Genomic DNA, 19,567 nt, shown 5'->3' with positions numbered 1-19,567 from the left:
ATAAATCTATTGACCTGCAGGTCAATGTTACCTAAATGCAATTGAGTCACTTATGAATGGTGCTATGCAAACAACTAAACACTGCTCCAAATGCAGATATGGACATGTAAAATGCAAACTCGTCACACTTAAAATAGGGAGGATAGGAAAACTGGAAACTCATATGCAGGATTCCATTTATTTATATGAATTCTAAGTTTTGAGAATGCTTATGTAGACACATCCAACGATTATAAATGCATAAAAGTTGTATATTGTGCATTAACACAGGCAAAATAAATATCTGATACAAGATGGTCCTGTATTTTGTGTTACAACTAATCTCTACAGATGCACACAATGCTACTCTGGTAGTCTGCCTGCTTTGGCTGAATTAAAACCCACACATACCCCTAAAAGCTGGGAGGGTATAAGGTGCAACATCCCTGGCACCAGTGTCGGACTGGCCCACCGGGATACCAGGAAAACTCACGGTGGGCCAAGGTGTCAGTGGGCCCTCCTGCTTCTAACCTTTTCGCCTATTTCATGGTCATTCTCTATTTCTTTATGGGAATAAAGAGGCTTAATAATGGAAGAATAGTGTATAGTATGTAGAGAAAAGAGACTAGGAGAATAAAGAGGTTGAGTGAGGAGAGGAGGTATAAAAGTTTGGAAAGTGGATCCTCAACCTAAGGTTTTCTGGTGGGCCCCTGGTATCCCAGTCCGACACTGCCTGCAACAAAAACAACCAGGTGCCTCAGGATGGGAGCATTTCTCAGGAAGGGATAGTAACGTGAATAAAAGAGAATATATGATCAAAGATTGAATTGATTGGATGATTACCTGTTTAGTAACTTTAGTTTTGTACCCTTTCCCCAACCTCTCCCTGTCCTCCACTCCCCCATGTGCACATACACATACACCAATGATTGATTCTACCTTCGTACTCACCGATTTACTGGACTCCAGAGACCCAGAGGAGTGGGTATCTCTACTTCCACGGCTCTTGGCACTCAGCTGAGGTGAAGAGGAAGGGGATTCATCAATAAATGGCATCAATTCATGCAGAGAACGCTGCTCATCGGTACCCCCAGGTGATCCCCTGCAGTGAGATGAATCTAAAGGAGAGGAGTCAGACGTGAAACTGCTAGTGAGACATATACCCCCCCCCATAAAGTTTATACAGTTTTAAGCACTTTTAGGCACAACTCATGTTCTGAGATGAGCTTAAACCTGCCTTTCAAAAGCAGGTTTAGCAATTAAAAAAAGTAAAGGTGTGAAGAATCCCATAAAGCTAAAGAAATTCAATTGGTGCTTTTTGTGGCCAAGAAGAACTTGTAATTTGGTCCTCAAGGAAAAAAACATGAATAATATGACAGACGGTGAAAAGATTATGCAAGGAGAAAAAAACTGCTACTGAGAGATTAACAATGTTGCTGGTCTACTTTCATTTCTGCCTGGGGGGACCACGCGGGATAGTGTTGGAACAGGGCACAGGAAGGTTCTAATTTTGAAACAAATGGGAGTTGGCACATTAGGAAATAAATTTTATGGTACAGAGGAAACTCCTAGATATAACGCCAAAAAACTTCAGCTTGGCTTGAGTTGTACTCCAGAGTTGTCTGCTGAAATCAGGTACTCCAAATGAACTAAAAGTGGCATGCTGGAACAACAGTTCAAACCCAAACTGTACAAAACCGCTGCATTTACTAAATGGATTTAAGCGTTAAAGAATTTGACATACTTTAAATCTAATTTAAAGGAGAACTAAAACTTAAATAAAGAAGTAGGCTAGTAATATTGTACATTATGTTTTGGGCTTATGTACCAGCCCAAGGCAACCACAGCCTTTTAGCAGGGAAGATCTGTGCCTCCAAAGATGCTCCAGTGTCTCCCCATCTTCTTTTCTGAGGATTCACTGCACATGCTACGTGCTGTCACTTACTGATAGGGATGCACCGAATCCAGGATTCCGGTCGGCCTTTTTCAGCAGGATTCGGATTCAGCCCCTAATTTGCATATGCAAATTAGGGGCGGGGAGGGAAATGGCGTGACTTTTTGTCACAAAACAAGGAAGTAAAAAAGAAAATTCCCCTTGCCACCCCTAATTTGCATATGCAAATTAGGGTTCGGATTCGGTTCGGTATTTGGCTGAATCTTTCACAAAGGATTCGGGGGTTTGGCCGAATCCAAAATAGTGGATTTGGTGCATCCCTACATACTGAGCTTGAGCACCGACTCAAAATATACACTACACTTGGAATATAAATGTCACAATACAGTATAAGGCTGATTAGTAATTAATATAGATAATCACTACAAAGGCAGTTTATCCCCTTGTTCAACGAGTTCAATAAATATTGCTGAAAACAATTTTTTGGCTATTATTTAAACCACAAAAAAATTGTTTTTGTTATATCTTCAGATAAAGAGGGCAACCAGGAAAACTGAAGCTGTTCAATGTTTGTTTCTTTTATTTTCTTGTAAGCAAATAAATAAATTATTAATTATTATTATATATAATTCAGCATAAGCAGCCGCACTCTGATCCGGATCTGTTAGTTTGATGGTGGGTGCTGGATCAAAATTTGTTATCATAGAATTCCACAAAGAACCGCACTCCAACTTGTTCTGATGAATAAAGTCACATTTTATTGTATTTAATTTGCATGTCCAACGTTTCGGCCCTCCTTGACAAAGGCCCTAAGGAGGGCCGAAAAGTTGGACATGCAAATTAAATACAATAAAATGTGACTTTATTCATCAGAACAAGTTGGAGTGCGGTTCTTTATGGAATTATATATATATATATATATATATATATATATATATATATATATATATATATATATATATATATTTTTTTTTTTTTTTTTTTTTTTTGTTTTTTTTGTTTTTTTTTGTTTGTTTTTTTGTTTTCACTGTAGATACCGGCACTTACAGACGGAATCTAACAATAGCACAAACTGGAAGCACTCATGGGAATGGAAAAAAGAATGAGTTAAACGTTCACATGGTTCCCCACATCAACACATTACAGTTCTCCTTGAACTGTAGTCAGGTTGTGTATATATTTTCAGCATACTGCTCTTTTTTGCATTATGCTGCACAGATCCTAAAAACATTAAATTGACTGAGAGGGGCAACGAGGTCATTGGCACAGTCAAACATTGCAGATAGAAACCAAACCTACAACTGTCACATAGTCAATTTATTGACATTCAGTCTCTGGAAACGAAGCCCTGATGGTTTCTATTGATCACACTTTATTTACCCATCATTTGGATTTTCCAGCCTCTGCTGCATAGAGCCGTTTTTCCAGTCTGGTAGGTAATGCAATGAGGCTCAAAATAAGGAGGGGATTGGAACACGTAGATAATAGTAGTTACACAGGAACTGCTAGAGATAGAAGCTGATAAATGAATGTTTTAGAGACGTGTTTCTATATTTGGGGTTGGGAGAGCAAGATTCAGGAATGCTGCCAGATTGGTGAAGGGGAGATGACAGTAAATAATCATATTAGCTTCCTGCTAGGACTCATCAGCATTTACAAAAATGTTCCACAATCTCCAGACAGGAAGCATTGGGAGTATACCAGGAATTTACACATCTCATGGAAAAATGGATCCCTGTGCCAACACAGAGTACCCTCATGAGTGTGTCATTAAGCAGCTGAATATAGTCACTTACCAGTACAGGTATGGGACCTATTATCCAGAATGTTAGGGACCTTGGGATTTCTGGATAACGGATCTTTCATTATTTGGATCTTCATACCTTAAGTCTACTAGAAAATCATGTAAACATTAAATAAACCCAATAGGCTGGTTTTGCTTCCAATAAGGATTAACTATATCTTAGTTTGGATCAAGTACAAGAAACTGTTTTATTGTTACAGAGAAAAAGGAAATCATTTGTAAAAATTTGGATTATTTTATTATAATGGAGTCTATGGGAGACAGCCTTTCCGTAATTTGGAGCTTTCTGTATAATGGGTTTCCAGATAACGGATCTCATACCTGCACAATGCACCATCACAGACTACAATAACTAAATGCCATATTGTGCCAAGAACAATCCCTAATCAACATGGACTTCCAATGCCAAACAAAACTGTCCAGTACAACTAATATTACCAAACACAAATTTAAGTCCCACCACACTGCAAAATGAGACAATATGCTATCGCTGGTCATTATCCCTAACAAACATAATGCAATATTAACCAAAATAGTGCACCAACAAACTGAGTGTAATGTACCCGTAATGTGTTCGGAGTAATGTACCCGTAATGTGTTCGGAGCTTTCTGGATCACGGGTTTCCAGATAACGTATCCCATATTTGAACAGGCTATTAGAGAGAAGAGGACTTGTCAACACTGTGGTCACTAACAGTTCTAACAAGAGCAACACAGGGTACTGCCACTTACCATATTTACTTATCAACATGCAATAACCAAAATGGTAGCTCTGAGTTTTAGCTGGCAGGCAAATGGGCCGGCATGAAACATTTCAAAGAGTTATAAAAGTTTGTTAAAACCTGCCTTCAAGCAATGCCAACAGTTGCAGTAATTGAGCCAAAACACATCATTTCTTTGCCTCTTATATAAATACTTCTTGCCAGCGTTGTCAAGCAATTAATCATACCAAATAATACATGACTAAAGCTAATTCTGTTATGCCACAAATCTCCTTTTAGAAACAGTCAAGCAAAAAAGAGAGACATGCAGAATAAAAAAAAAACAGATAGCTGTTTAGTTTTTCCTCAAGGGTTATTGATCAAAAGGTGCAAGGTTTATGCTAGAGAGTAGCAGACATGATGGATATTGCTTCAGTTCCAGAGCAGCTGGGATCTGTTGCTGTATCAGTTTGCAAACATGCTGTTGGCACACTTGGGATTAAACCCTGAGTAACCAATTAAAGATCTTAAACAGGTGCAACACAGTGTGCTGTGGAACATTCTGTGAGTGCCTGTCTCGTGTCAGCCAGCTTGGGCAACCTCTATTCATACAGGCATCTGCAACAACCTGCCACATCAGCACAACAGCCTAACAGTCCTTAGCCATAAATTTTTGATTATGTTGAGTGTAATAATGTAGGAACTTATCTGTGCCCATGGGACAGAGCCCAGTGTGTGTCCATACACAGAATAGTGAGCTGAGTGTATGAGCTGGACTGGCAGAGATGATATATCTGTGTCACACACTGGGCTCTGTCCCATGGGCACAGATAAGGACTGTTAGGCTGCTGGGACATGGGGCTGTTCCCTGGCCTGCAAATAAGCACAGGCGAAAAACAGCCCTTAAGCTTTTGTTTGCAACCTTCTGTGTCTGCACATGAAGCTACTGCATTGGCCCGGATGTGGGCACATGGACAGCATTTGGGTGTCGAAAAATGCAAGTATGCATTTCAATGCCAAAATCCACTCCATGTGTCTGCAGTAGGGCAATTGCAGTGGCTCCAGGAGCAGACACACAACTAAGTGGATGCCTGTGGATCGGCCGATTCACATTATGCACATTTGCCTTACACATAGCATGCAGATTCATTTAGGAAAATTCAAATCTGCAACCCAAATGTGCATCAATGCACAAAAAACCCGCCAGTGTGCTAGGGTTAACCCTATGTTTTTCTTTACAAGCTTTAACAAAATATGTTATCACTACTGTGTCTAACAAGCTCCATTCACATTTATATTATCTGTTTTCATTGTTACTGTCATGCAGCTGATCTCCCTGTTGTGTTTGTACACAACGCTCAATGCTCTATTGTGTGTAAATGCACTTACAGACCAGCTCTATTGTCTCATCTCTGATGTCTTGCACATGCTAGTCATACCTCCTGTCTATATAAACAAAATAATGCTTATTTGTGGTATGTACTTCGTAAATAAGGAAAGGTAGAACCAACACTGATCTAAAGGTGGCCATAGACGCACAGATAATATCACATGAAACTTTCATTTTGTACAATATTCATTGCATGTACGGCAGGACACAAGACGACCGATATTGGCATAAGACTTGGATAGTGGTCTGCTGTAATTGCCCAATATTAATTTTTAAGCTGGCCATAGACGCAAAGATCTGATCGTACGAATCGAGGATTCGCACGATTTTCGGACCGTGTGTGGAGAGTCCCGACATTTTTCACCCGGCGGAGATCAGGTGTTTGGTCGATCGGGCAGGTTAAAAGGTTTCTGTCTGCTGCCGATAATATCTCTGCATGTATTGCCAATCGTCCGATTTTCACTAGCTTTGGTCAGACATAACTTTCGTACGATTGCTGTCTGGGGCAGAACATCAGCTGATCTGTTCTTTTACTATTTTATTTGATCGGAATGGTTAGTGGCAGGTCGGGAGATGGGGAAGTCCGATAGTACATTGATTTGTACGATCGGATCTTTGTGTCTGTGGCCAGCTTTAAGGTGGTCATACACTTGAAGATCAGAGTGAATCTCTACTGAAATGACTACCTTGTGCTGGGTGATGTTGTTAAAAAGGCCAAAAGATCGGATCATAATAAAGGTAAATGCAGGTTGTAGGAGAGGACTGCATCAATGAGCCAATGTGGTTCACATCCCAAAAATGTGTCTGATTTTCAGGCAGATATCTGTTAAGGAGGCCCCCATACATGTGCACAAATAAGCATCTTAAGGTGGCCATACACAGGGAGATACGTTTGTTTGGCGATGTTGCCAAATGAGCGGATCTCTCCCTCATATGCCCACATTAAGGTGGGAGATATTGGGCTGATCCGATCATGGGCCCTAGGGCCCAATGTTAGAATGGAGGCAGGCCTGAACTGGGAGTCAAAATAGGCCCTGCCATTCCAAGTACGCAGAGGCCCAAACAGCCCCCAACCAGCCCAAACAGCCCCCAACCAGCCCACTCTATGGTAACTTTCTATGGAACCGTACAGCAGCCCTTCTGGCATTTGCCAGAACCCACAGATTGCCAGTCCGGGCCTGAATGGAGGCAATATGGGCAGTAGGATCGCGGGACAGCATCAACGAACACATGCGGCCGCTATCAGACTGGACTTTTTACCCTGCTGATGGACATCTAGCCAACTTTTGTCCAGATATCAAACGGGGACACCCATCGAATAGACAAACACACAGGCCAATAAGCTGCCGACTCGGTCTGTCAGCATCTTTTATCGGCCTGCGCATGGGGGCCGTAAAATTTTAGCCATGTATGGCCTGCTTTACAAAGGTAACACCTTTTTACTTTTGATCGCTCAATTCTGATTCTCTTGTAACAGCATTTTCACATAAAGATGCTCCCTTTATGTTTTCTAAACCAAAGACTCCTTAGTACCAGTGTCCAGTGAGAGAAGCTGAATTACAGCAAGGGAAAGTGCACAAATTTAATCTTTAATTATTCCTATGTATTTTATATCTGATTTAAGTAATGGTGAACAGGTGATTAATAGTGCTATATTAACTCTAGGCAAACTGTAGCAAAGTGCTAATAAAATGCATATCAGTGCAAAAAAGGGCTTGGCCATTAGCAGAGCTTGAGTTGTTCAAAGCCTGATAAGGTTGAGTCGACACAAAGGGATTAGGTTGTAAATATCTTGCAGGGGAGAAGACAAAGTCACATGACCTCCTTTTCACTCTCTGGCCCCATTATCTGTGACTGATGTATAAGTTTCCCACTCGTCCTCTTTTCCCCACCTCTCTCTTAGCTTAAGCCCGGTGCTGGTTAGAGAGGTTGGCGCCTCTCCTACTTGAAGATCCGTGAAAGATGCCAGACACACGATAGCAAGTGTAGCGGGGGTGACCCCTGCACGTTTATTACGTCAGATGTAACGTTTCGGAGGTGTGGCCCTTCGTCAACTTTGATGTATACGACACATAGCATCTTCCTCTTCCCAAGTCACACAACCATCAAGCGCATAGATTTGCTTTAGCCAACAACTGTATTTAAAAAGGTGGTGTTGCAGTGTTGATACTCTAAAGGTCCCCATAGACGCAAAGATTTTTCTTTGGTGAACAACTGATTTTAGTGCAATCCAACCAATCCATCAAATTATCGTGAGGTTAGAGGGAATCGAACAATCATGCATCTAACGATTTTTCGTCCGACATCTGTCAGAAAATTGGTCGGCCAGGTTAAAATATGTTCATTGGTCACAGTAAAATCTATGTTTGCAGGGCCAAGCAGGCAGCTCCCCTCAATTTTCCTGGCTTCAACTAGACAATATCGCTTGAAATGGTCTTTTTAGTTGATGGATAGTTTGTAAATTTAAATGATCATTTCAAGATAAGCTTGGTCTTACGATAACGAAAAGATCTTTTAAAAATCTTTACATCTATGGCCAGCTTAAGAATGTATTAGTGACTAGAATGAGAAAAAAATGCCTCCAATAAAGAGGCAGTTAAAAGAACAGTAAGGTCTTTGACAGACCCTTTCAGTTATATTGGGATTAGCAGGTGCCAGTGCCATGACTATTGTTCATAACTAGCAGAACCGGCCACTAAATACGAAGCAGGGACAGATGGTCTGTGCAAGATAGACTAGATAACAGCTGCCCTCCTCCTTTCCCCCAACAACATTTTCTGGATATGTCCTGTTGCTGCCTCGTGGAAGAGTATAAGGGCAGGCTAACGCTTTGTAACTCACAAGGCCTGAATCAGCCTTTAAAGGAGAACTAAACCCTAAAAATTAATATGGCTAAAAATGTCATATTTTATATCATGACCTTATTGCACAAGCCTAAAGTTTCAACTTCTCAATAGCAGCAATGATCCAGGACTTCAAACTTGTCACAGGGGGTCACCGTCTTGGAAAGTGTCTGCGACACTCACATGCTCAGTGGGCTCTGAGCAGCTGTTGAGAAGCTAAGTTCAGGGGTTATCAAAAAGTATCAAGCAGAAAACAAGGCTGGCCTGTAAATATAAGCTGATGCTACAAGGCTGATTATGAAATTCAGATGCCAGTTGCACTGGTTTCTGTGCTGCAATGTAGTAATTATCTGTATTAATTACTAAACAGCCTTATATTACACATTCTATGCTATGTGTACTGTATAGTTTGAGTCAGTCCCTAAGTTCAGTAACTGACAGCAGCACAGAGCATGTGCAATGAATCAGCAGAAAAGAAGATGGAGAGTTACTGGGGCATCTTTGGAGTCACAGATTTTACTGCTAAAATGTTGTGGTTGCCTTGGACTGGTACAGAAGCCTAAGGGAAGGACTACACAGACATTTCGGTACGATCTGACGTGCTGCGACAAATCGCATGGGACGGAAATAATGTAAGAGTAAGGTAAGCAGTGTCTGCATCCGACAGTCGTGTCATGTCGGATGAATGCTGCGATTTTATCAGACATTTCTATCTTTTACCTTATTTTCATCGCATGTGTTTTTCATCGCGATGAAAACGTCCGTGTAGTCCGACCCTAAAACACAATGAATAACATTCCTAGCCTACTTCTTTTTTAGTTCTACTTTAATCAGCCTTGCAATGACAAGAATTACTGATGATTTTATAGCAACTTTACTAAGTACAGAGGACAAAAAATCGCCATCAATTATGACTAAATGGACTTGCTGCATTTGCACTGATGGCAAATTAGCAGCTCATGACTTCTACTGAGCAACAAAAGGGGTTAAAGGGAGCAGTTAAAAACAGAGCACGAAGGGAAGGCTTCAGCTAATACAGCAATATGAACACTTCAATGAGGGTGCTTGAAACAACTAGGTCAGCAGTTTATGCGTTGGGAAACATGAGAATATATATGGATTAACATTCTCTAGAGAGAAGTCACAGAAACCTCAGCTCAAGTGTCAGTGATGAGAGGAAAATACTCCATAATTGATAAAAAGGAAATTCACTAGTAATAACTAAAGCCGTGATATCAAAATCAGAAAGCTTTAAACTCAGAAATTAAGAATATGGTTCCTTTTCTATTCCAGTTTTTAGTGCCTCAAGCCATCTCAGTCTCCACAATTTAACTACAGGTATGGGATACGTTATCTGGAAACCCATTATCCAGAAAGCTCCAAATTACAGAAAGGCTGTCTCCCACAGACGCTTTTCTAATAGACTTAACGTATGAAGATTCAAATTAAGGAAAGTTCCGTTATCTGGAAAGCCCCAGGTCAAGCATTCTGGATAACAGGTCCATTACCTGTATTATGGTTACTAGAAGTAACCCATATTGAACATCCTGTGTACAGCACAGCATAACATTTCTATAACAGGGAAAATAACTATACACCCTGGGTATGTTATTTGCAACCAGTACAACTGAAGGGTGCAATGACCCTCATAAGAAGACAAGCAGACCTTAGCTTCAGAGGGCTCTAGGAGTAAAGCTGACCATAAACATTCAGATTTTCACCATCGTATAGCCAGCATTTGGATTGTATGTTTTAATGCCATGATCTAAAACAAACATTCAGTTTTACTCTGTAGGATTTAAAGTAAGAAAAAATAAAATCAGCGGATGTTCTGAGACAAAAATCAGTGGTGAGCGGATTGGGCCAGGGCCCGCACCCCCTCGGAGCCCCCCGGCAGCTCGTGCGAAGCCACTGACTTCGGGTGACTCGCGTCATTCATGGATATTGTCAGATATTATTGTCATTCAACAAAAGATTTCTAACCTATCTTATCAACTATATAACTGATCACCATGGTATGAAAACTGACAGTGCATCTATGGCCAACTTTAGATCAGCCACAAAATCTTTAGCAATCTATAAGTTCAGTTTAAAGGAACAGTAACAAAAAAAAATGAATGTTTTAAAGGAAAGCCAATATAAAGAACTGCTGCCCTGCATTGGCAAAACGGGTGTGTTTACTTCAGAAAAACAACTATAGTTTATATAACCAAACTGCTGTTTAGCCATGGGGCAGCCACTCCAGCACAGCTGAAGCACAGGATACACAGCAGTTAACAGATAAGTTCTGAAAACTCCCTTTGTATACTACAGAGTTTATCTGGTATCTGCTCTGTATCCTGTGCCTGTTTTCCCTTTTCAGCTTTCAATGGCTGCTCCCATGGTTATACAGCAGGTTGTTTATATAAATTATCATTTTTCATTTTTTTTCATTACTTTAGGACGCTTTGTTTTTTTTGTGTTGCTTGAAATGTCATGAAACATCACAAGACCCACGCTTTGCAATCATTGCATTGCAACAAACATTACAGAATAAGGTGGGGGATTGACATTGCTTTGGACTGTACTTGGGATAGGTTCTCCTATGGACATTAATAAAGCCAACCATTACTGCATGCCTCGTTGGCTAAGAGGGCACCAAATACAATAAACCACATAAACAGATCTAGATTGCCCAAATTTAGGCAAAACAGACCTTATGAGTTCCAAAACTAAATTGGCAGTAATTGTGTACACTATGTCATGTACCTCAGCCCAAGAAAGCAAAGGTTCTGGTTCCTAATCAACAACTTATTGGCAGTACAATAAATATGTGTATACAGAAAACATACAGATTTCAAACCTATTTAATCAGCATAGCTTAATCTGTATTTTTTCTTCTTCTTATGGCAATCAATGATACCATGCAGGCCTAGTTTGTAATTCAGATTCTAGAAGCTATTGTAGGCATGCACATGACTACAACATAGCAAAATATTTTCAGTGCTAATCGGGGGAGCTACTGAAGCTGAAATTTTGTTGAATACGGAGCAGTCCCCTGACATAAAATCATTGCCCAAAGGTTTCTTTACATGTGCATGGTTCGATCAGTTTCTATTGAAGGAGTGATAGGTTAATTTGCTAGGTTATAAATGCCCTTGTGAGTTGAGTATGACCAGTACTGGAGTAGATTTATAAGTTACAAAAGAAAAAAAGTCTCATGATATGAATCATGGGTCACTAAAGTATCATGGCTATAAATGAATTTTTAGAGTATTAAAGTAATTAGTTTAATGCACTAGGTGCCAAGTTATCAACTCCCTGTGTTGTAAAAACTCTAAGTTGTTAGAACACTGGGAGTTAGCTGTTGGTTGTGTAAAGTTCCTCTCCTGCATAGCCTCACCTCCATCTCCATGGCAACCTTGATCCCTTCCCAAAGGCTCAGTGCAACTGGGCCATATCTGGCCACTCCTGCGAACTCCAACTATTGCGGCCTCTGCAATCCTAAGCTGGCACTGCCGAGCAGGAGCCTGAGGAGTGGGTGGGCTGGCACTACCAGGTGAAGGAGGGGAGCGGCTCCAGATGCCTTTGGGTGACACCCTGCCAGAGGGGCCCGATGACAGCTCCTCTTCACTGGAAGTCAGATTCTCATTGGAGCTGCAGTCTGGCGTGTACCCACCCCCTATGTCCTCGAAACTCCTTGGAGAAAAGGAGCGACGGGGCCAGGCCTCACTCCAGTTTCCCCCAGAGTTGTGTAAGGCATTATCCTGCAGAAAGTGTGCATTTAGTTCAGGTTCTTCGTATTCTCCATCCCACCCACAGCTGCTGTCAGAGGAGCGGCCCCGCACTCCATGAAGATCAGCAACCTGTGGTCCCCTAAGTCCTGGACTACCTTCAGGGTGGGATGATGCTCTCCTCAGCCTGTCAGATCGTTGCTCGTGGTCCTCTCGCTCTGTCAGGCTGAGAAGGCGACGGGGCCCTCGGTTGACATCCCGGGGGGACAAGTCAGGAGCACCAACTGGTGGTTCCCTTCGGCCAGGCCCCTTGAGGTTGTTCTCTGGGCTCCTCTCCTCTCTTCCTGTGCTCTTGAGCCTTTCCTCTCCAATGGGATCTCGTACCTGGCGATGGCGATCCTCAAAACCCCACCGTTGCCGGTCGTAGCCCCGCCTCTCCTTAGCCAGTAGAGTCTGCAGGTAGATCATACGGAATCGCTCCCTATTAAGTTCTCTCTCCAGCCGGCGGACAGAGGCTCGGCACCTCTCCAACTCCTGTTCCATGTCCCGCACTGTGCGCAACTCCATGCGAGGCGGCTCCGCGTCCGGGAACTGAGCCCGCCACGCCTCCGCGAAGCCGGCCAGCATTCTGTTTGTTGGCCCCAGGACCAAAGAGGGGCCAGTTCAGCATGGGGAGTCGAGCATGGTCCCACTGAGCTATAAAACCGTCTGTGTCTAGTCAGTCAACTGCGACTTCTGCTTAGCGGGAGAGGAGCCAGTGTGTCCCTTTAGCTTACGCTCTTCCCATGTAACACTCGGCTCTGGGGCGATCTCTGTCCCACAACAGGTCCTACTCGGTATCTTCCTAATACTCTTCAGTGCAGAGTGGGGTCATTGTGCCTGGAGCAGGATCCCCTATTCTCATGTCCGATACTGCGATTACAGCGAGTCTCCGTAAAATTGGATTCGAGTCTTGTGCCGGAACAGAAGCGCTTCCCTCTGTATTCAGGGGCCCTGTGGCCGAACCTCAGATACTATCAGCTGGGCTGCCTCTCTATTGTGTGTCATTCCGAGTCCGTGTGTGAGTGCTGCTGGGGGTGGATGCGCCGCGGCTCCTCCCCCCGTGTCATAAAGCGTGTGAGGAGCTTAGGGTACTCGGTACCACTGTTGCCACAGCTAATGTCAGGCATGACCAATGGGCATCTGTGCTGCTGCTGCTGTCCGGCCCTCCAGATGTTGGTAAACTACAACTACCAGAATTCCGTCGGGGGACGGTGGCCGATGTAGTTCGCGTCAAGCCTGATTAATGGCTGATTTGATTTTTCCAAATTAACCAATTCCACGCTGTAGTTTTTTAAAACAATATGTATTTAATGACGTGTCCCTAATTTTGCACGTTAAATTATTTTAATGGCAGAGATGCTAATCACGGGAACTACCTATATACCAACTGTAGATACTGTTTACACTCTGCGAGTCATTGATTGGGCCGAACCGCGCATGCTCAAAGCTGGGAGTCTGACTGGAGTTGCTGAATAGGTGGTGCGCATGCTCAGTGCTGGTAGTCTGAGGGGATATTAAAGTTGCTGAGTAGGTGGTGCGCATGCTCAGTGCTGGTAGGGTGACTTCATGCTGGTGTTCGTCCATCGGTATGGATTGGAACATGCTCAGTAGTAGGGCATATATACAGTATCATTCATTATTCATTATCTGTTATTTATATAGCCCTGACACATGTATACATCATTGTACTGGAATTATATACATCATTCACATCAGTGTCTGCCCCAGCGGAGTTTACAATCTAAAGGCAGAGTTACTAGCTATCTATAATTTCTTGTCATTTAAATGTTAACCCTGTTATCCCTCATACTTGATAAAGGGGTAGTTCACCTTTAAGTTAACTGCTAGGGGCACATTTACTCAGTTCGAGTGAAGGAATAGAATAAAAAAAACTTCGAATATCGAATGTTTTTTGGCTACTTCGACCTTCGACTTCGAATCGAATGATTTGAACTAAAAATCGTTCGACTATTCGACCATTCGATAGTCGAAGTACTGTCTCTTTAAAAAAAACTTCGACCCCCAACTTTGCCATCCAAAACCTACCGATCCTCAATGTCCAATGCCTATGTGGAAGGTCGCCATAGGCTTTGCAAGCTTTTTTTGGTCGAAGAAAAATCGTTCGATCGATGGATTAAAATCCTTTGAATCGAACGATCAAACTAATTGTGGTAAATCCTTCGATAGTCGAAGGATTTACCTTCGGCAGTCAAATATCAAGGGTTAATTAACCCTCTATATTCGACCATATGTAAATCTGCCCCTTAATGTTCTATGGGATGCCTTATTCCCAGCAACTTTGCAACTGGTTTTCATTATTTATTTTTATACATTCTTTATTGTTTGCACTCCTTCTGTCCAACTTTCAATTGAGGGTCACTGACCCCAGCAGCCAAAAACTATTGCTTTGTGAGGCTACTATGTTATTGCTGTTCTTACTTTTTATTGCTTATCTTTCTGTGTAGGCCTGCTGCTATTCATATTCTCATCTCTTGTCCAAACCAAAATACCAAACCGGAGAGCTGCTGAACAACAGGCTAAATAAAAAAAAAAAAAAAAAACCTAAAACGAAGTCCAATTGCAAATTGTCTCACAATATTGTCCACAATCACACTGAAACTTAATTAAAGGGTGAAGGTAGCATAAATACTTATTGTTGCATAGGTTTGCAAAAATAATGAAACCATGATTGACCTCTGTCCTGTGTGTTATCATTATTGATAGCTAGTTCTATTTTTACCAGCTGGACTTGTAAATACCAGCCTGGTGCCAAGATCACAGAGTGGCTGATACTAATTGTATGACTGGCAGATGTACATTTCCCTTGATGCAGGAGAAGATTTAATGCTACATGGAGGACACATGCATTCAGGGGCATTCAGGATGCTTTCAAAAATGATTTGGTGCATCCTGAACTGAATCTGAACCCTAATTTGAATATATAAATCAGGGTATGGTGAGGGAAATAAAAAATTTCGACCGCATAATCACGTGACCTAAAATCACATGCTTTTAAAGTACTGGATTCCTGCTGAAAATTAGACACTTCGATTTCTGAAGTCGCTGGCAGTTTCCTCACAAGTAAACTTTGGGCAACTTTGGAAATCGTAGCGCAGCGAGTGCATTGGCGCAGGCGTTTTTTCATTGAAGCAGGCAGAAGACATGGGAAAGCAATTTGGGGAGATTAGTCGCCCCAAAGAAGAGGCGATTAGTCGCTGGGCAACTAAATCTGCCCGAATCTCCAGGTGTGCCCTTACCCTTAAGCAAAGGGCAGGAAATCAGTAAATTAATTAATTAGTAATCCCATAATTAGGGTTCTAACTCTTACATCTTCCAGCCTATTGTCTATGTTTAGTAAGGTCAGGGCTCATGGAAGTCGTATGGAAGCCACATGGTATTCCCAACATCATCCTTTCATGCTGAAGCAATAAGTCAAAAACTGGGTTAGTCTGACTGTCTGGAGGTCTCTCTCTGTGACTAGTGCAATGAGACTGCAGGCAAAGAACTGAAGCCACAAATATTTCCTTTCCTGGTCACAGATGCATTCCGTATGTACATGAATGATTCACCCTACAGCACACCACTATATATAAATAATGTTGTGGTGAAGTCTCTAAGGCTGGAAGGCCACAGGTATTTTGTATTTTTTTATTTCTTTTTTGGCAAGTGTTTGTAGTCAGATGGTATCCTGCATATTCTATGGGCCAAGTATAAGCCTGAAAAGCATAAAGCAAAATAAAAAAGGGAAACTGTAACATGCATACAATAAGATAAAATGCAAAAATCGCTAAATTATAATTGAAGTATACACATGCACAACATATATCAACATAATTTATTTATAAAGTGCGAGCAAGTTACTCAGCACTTTATAATAATTTATAACAATTGGGGTTCTAACAATGATTTAACAAGGGTTACAGAATAAAAATAGGAACTAAGGCCCTTGGAAAGTAATTCAGCAGCAGTAAATACATTGTGACACTACCTGACACTGGCACCACATCATTAACTGTCACAGAGGAAGAAACTGACATGTTCTTAGTTTAAACCCATTAAAAAGCAATACTGGATTCCTGTTGCAAATCAAAAAAACCAAAGAACTTTAGGCTGTAAATGAAAGACAACAACCAAACTTTAGTGTAGGCCTTTTAAAATGTAATATGAATCCACCAAGTGTGCCAAAACTATAAATTAAGATGGTTTCCCACTAGATGTTGGGTCTACTAGCATTTGATACAGGAGTACAGGTATGGGACCTATTATCAAGAATGTTCAGGACTTGAGGTTTTCTAGATCAGGGGTCTTTCTGTAATCTATTGCCATTGCCAAAATAGGATTGTTTCGCCTCTAAATGAATCATTTTTAAAACACTGAATTATTTGATTAAAATGTAGTCTATGGGAGATGGCCTTTCCTGTAATTTGGAGGTTTCCTGACAACGGACCCCCCATACCTGTACCTGGGTTTCCCTCCACACTTCAGAAACATACAGACGTTTAATTGTATCTTGGTACTACCGAACATAGTATATGATTGTGATAGGGACCGTAGACTGTAAACTACATTGGGGCAGGGACTAATATGAATGACGTACTGTATAATCTCTGTAAAGTGCTTTGAACTATAGAGTGCTTTAAGAATAAAGTAGATTACTAATATTAAAGGAACAGTATCACGAAAAAATAAAAACATTTTATAGTTATAGGTACTGTCGACCTGCATTGTAAAAGTTATGTCTTTGCTGTAGAAAGACTTCCGTAGTGTATATAAGTAAGCTGCTGTGTAGCCATGGGTAGCCATTTGTGCTGAAAAAGGAGAAAATGCACAGATAACAGATAAGCTCTGTAAAGAAATACAATGGTATTCTGCAGAGTGCACTTGTTATCTGCTATGTAACCTGAGCTTTGAATGGCTGCCGCCATAGCTACACAGCAGCTTTTTTATATAAACTAAAATACTGTTTCTGAAGCAAATACATCAGTTTTACCAGTGCAGGGAAACAGTAAATAATATTTTAATTACATCAAAACACTTTCATTTTTAGGTGTTACTGTTCCTTTACGGCAGTGTTCCCCAACAAGTAGCTCGTGAGCAACATATTGCACACCATCCCCTTGGAGTTTGCTGTCAGTGTCCTCAAGCATGTGCTTATTTTTAAATTCCAGGCTTGGAAGCAAGTTTTAATTGCATACAAACTAAGTATAGTGCCAAGTAGAGCCTCCTGTAGGCTGCCAGTTCACATAGGGACTACCAAATAACCAATTATAGCCATTATTTGGCACCCCAGGGGACTTTATCATGCTTGTGTTGCTCCACAACTCTTTTTACATTTGAATGTGGCTCTTGGTGAAAAAGGTTGAGGACCCCTGCTTTAAAGGGAAACAGCAATCTCCTTCTTTCTTCCTTGCTGTTAGGACTTTTCTCTATCATTTTCATCATTGCTAATAGAAGCCTTTATTTGACTGGTCTTCAGGTAAAATGACCTTTATTATTCCTTAGATACTACTGCATTCTATAACGCACTCTGAACTATATCAATTTTATATTTTCCTTTGTGTCACTAATTTCTGTTCACTTTAAACTGGTTGCAGTTTCTCCATGACACCACATCATAGGGTTTCCACCTTTTCTGAATCAAAATACTGTCTTTCCTGTATTTTTTTTTAAATGTTTTTTACATTTTTAATAACGTTGACATCAATCACCATTGTACTGGTCAGGCTGGTAATATGCTAGTCAGATGGAAACCTTACATCTATTATTTTCCAACTTCTTTCTGATATATATGATATCTTGGCCAGTTTATTAAATTTCTCCAAATCAAAAGAAAATCAAAACGAAATACAGAAAATAAAATCCTAGGCCTGTTTGGCTAATACACAGATGGGTTCCATGTGTCATGGGTTGAGGGCCTATTGCCCAAGCCCCTACAAAAAAACCCACAAGGCTTTTCATCTTCCTTTTTATATCTATATAACCCACAGTCTCTCAGGTTTTGCTTTGAAATGCACCTGTTAGACCACTTGGCTTTCTCATAGGTTCCTTGGCTTTAGGGTTGCCACCTTTTACCTTTATAAACTCCAGGCAGGGAGGCAGGTGGTGACTTCATGGGGCTGTGATGTCATGGGGTGGGTTACATCAAGTATTCCCATATATGACACAGCTCCATTCAAGATGATAACTTAAAAAGCCTTTATTAGTACATGGCTTTTAGATCTGCAAGACATGTGCTAATAAAGGCTTTTTAAGTTATCATCTTGAATGGAGCTGTGTCATATATGGGAATACTTGTTAAACCGGCTGGACTGTGGGCCACTGGACATGTGCACCGCCTAAATTATTAAGAGGTGGATAAGTGGGTAAGTGCTGACTACAAAAAGTTTATGTGGCTTACATCAAGGGCATGGCAGTCAGCGGGTAGGGCTATGATGTGGCAATTGGCTGATAGTCATGTCAATCTAGGAGAGTTCTGTCCAAAAAAAAACAAGCAGGCAGTTTTGATTCAGACAGCCCTTCCGAAAACCTGGCTGTCCTGTTCAAAACCAGACAGGTGCATACCCTACTTGGTTTCCCCTCAGATTCTCTCACACACAGGGACCAGTCAGTCCTGTGGCTCTCCTTCTCACATTCCAGAAGAGCTGTTTCCTTCAGGCTATAGACACACAGGCTGTTGTCAGCGGCTCTTTTCAGCCTGTGTGTGACTGCACACAGCCTGATCAGATTCAATTCAATGGAGCAGGGGCACTGATCTGCTTCTCTCAGCCTTCATAATTACTCTGCTAATCAGCCTCTGACAACAGCCTGTGTACCCATTGCTTAAGGGCACAGCCAGACGTGGCGTTTTTGCAGCATTTTTACGTTGCGTTTTTAAAAAAGAACAGCCAGGCGTAAATATGCTACTGAAACCACATGCAACCGTCAACATGCGTTTTTCATCACGTAGGATTCTTTTCCCAACATGCACTTCTCATTGTTCTCATTGAATTTGGACGCCATATATAAAATAAACAGCCTGTGTACCCATTGCTTAAGGGCACAGCCAGACGTGGCGTTTTTGCAGCATTTTTACGTTGCGTTTTTAAAAAAGAACAGCCAGGCGTAAATATGCTACTGAAACCACATGCGACCGTCAACATGCGTTTTTCATCACGTAGGATTCTTTTCCCAACATGCACTTCTCATTGTTCTCATTGAATTT

The 19,567-nt window shown here is 41.4% G+C and overlaps 1 protein-coding gene across 1 annotated transcript in view; it reads right to left on the bottom strand.

Moving 5' to 3' along the window:
* The window catches only part of bcr.S (BCR, RhoGEF and GTPase activating proteinS homeolog), a 35,439-nt gene extending 21,885 nt beyond the window's left edge, over positions 1-13,554 (bottom strand). Inside the window, exons 1-2 of the mRNA XM_018244087.2 lie at positions 11,994-13,554; positions 931-1,097 (exon numbers count right to left, since the gene is read on the bottom strand). Coding sequence (XP_018099576.1) covers positions 931-1,097; positions 11,994-12,951 — 1,125 coding nt within the window. The 5' untranslated portion in view covers positions 12,952-13,554. The remainder of the gene's footprint in view (positions 1-930; positions 1,098-11,993) is intronic.
* Between the last annotated feature and the right edge of the window lie 6,013 nt (positions 13,555-19,567).

The sequence above is a fragment of the Xenopus laevis genome, chromosome 1S, assembly GCF_017654675.1.
Source record: "Xenopus laevis strain J_2021 chromosome 1S, Xenopus_laevis_v10.1, whole genome shotgun sequence".
NCBI lineage: Eukaryota > Metazoa > Chordata > Amphibia > Anura > Pipidae > Xenopus > Xenopus laevis.
Note: the sequence above shows the minus strand (reverse complement) of the source record. Positions and strands in the feature narration are given on the sequence as shown.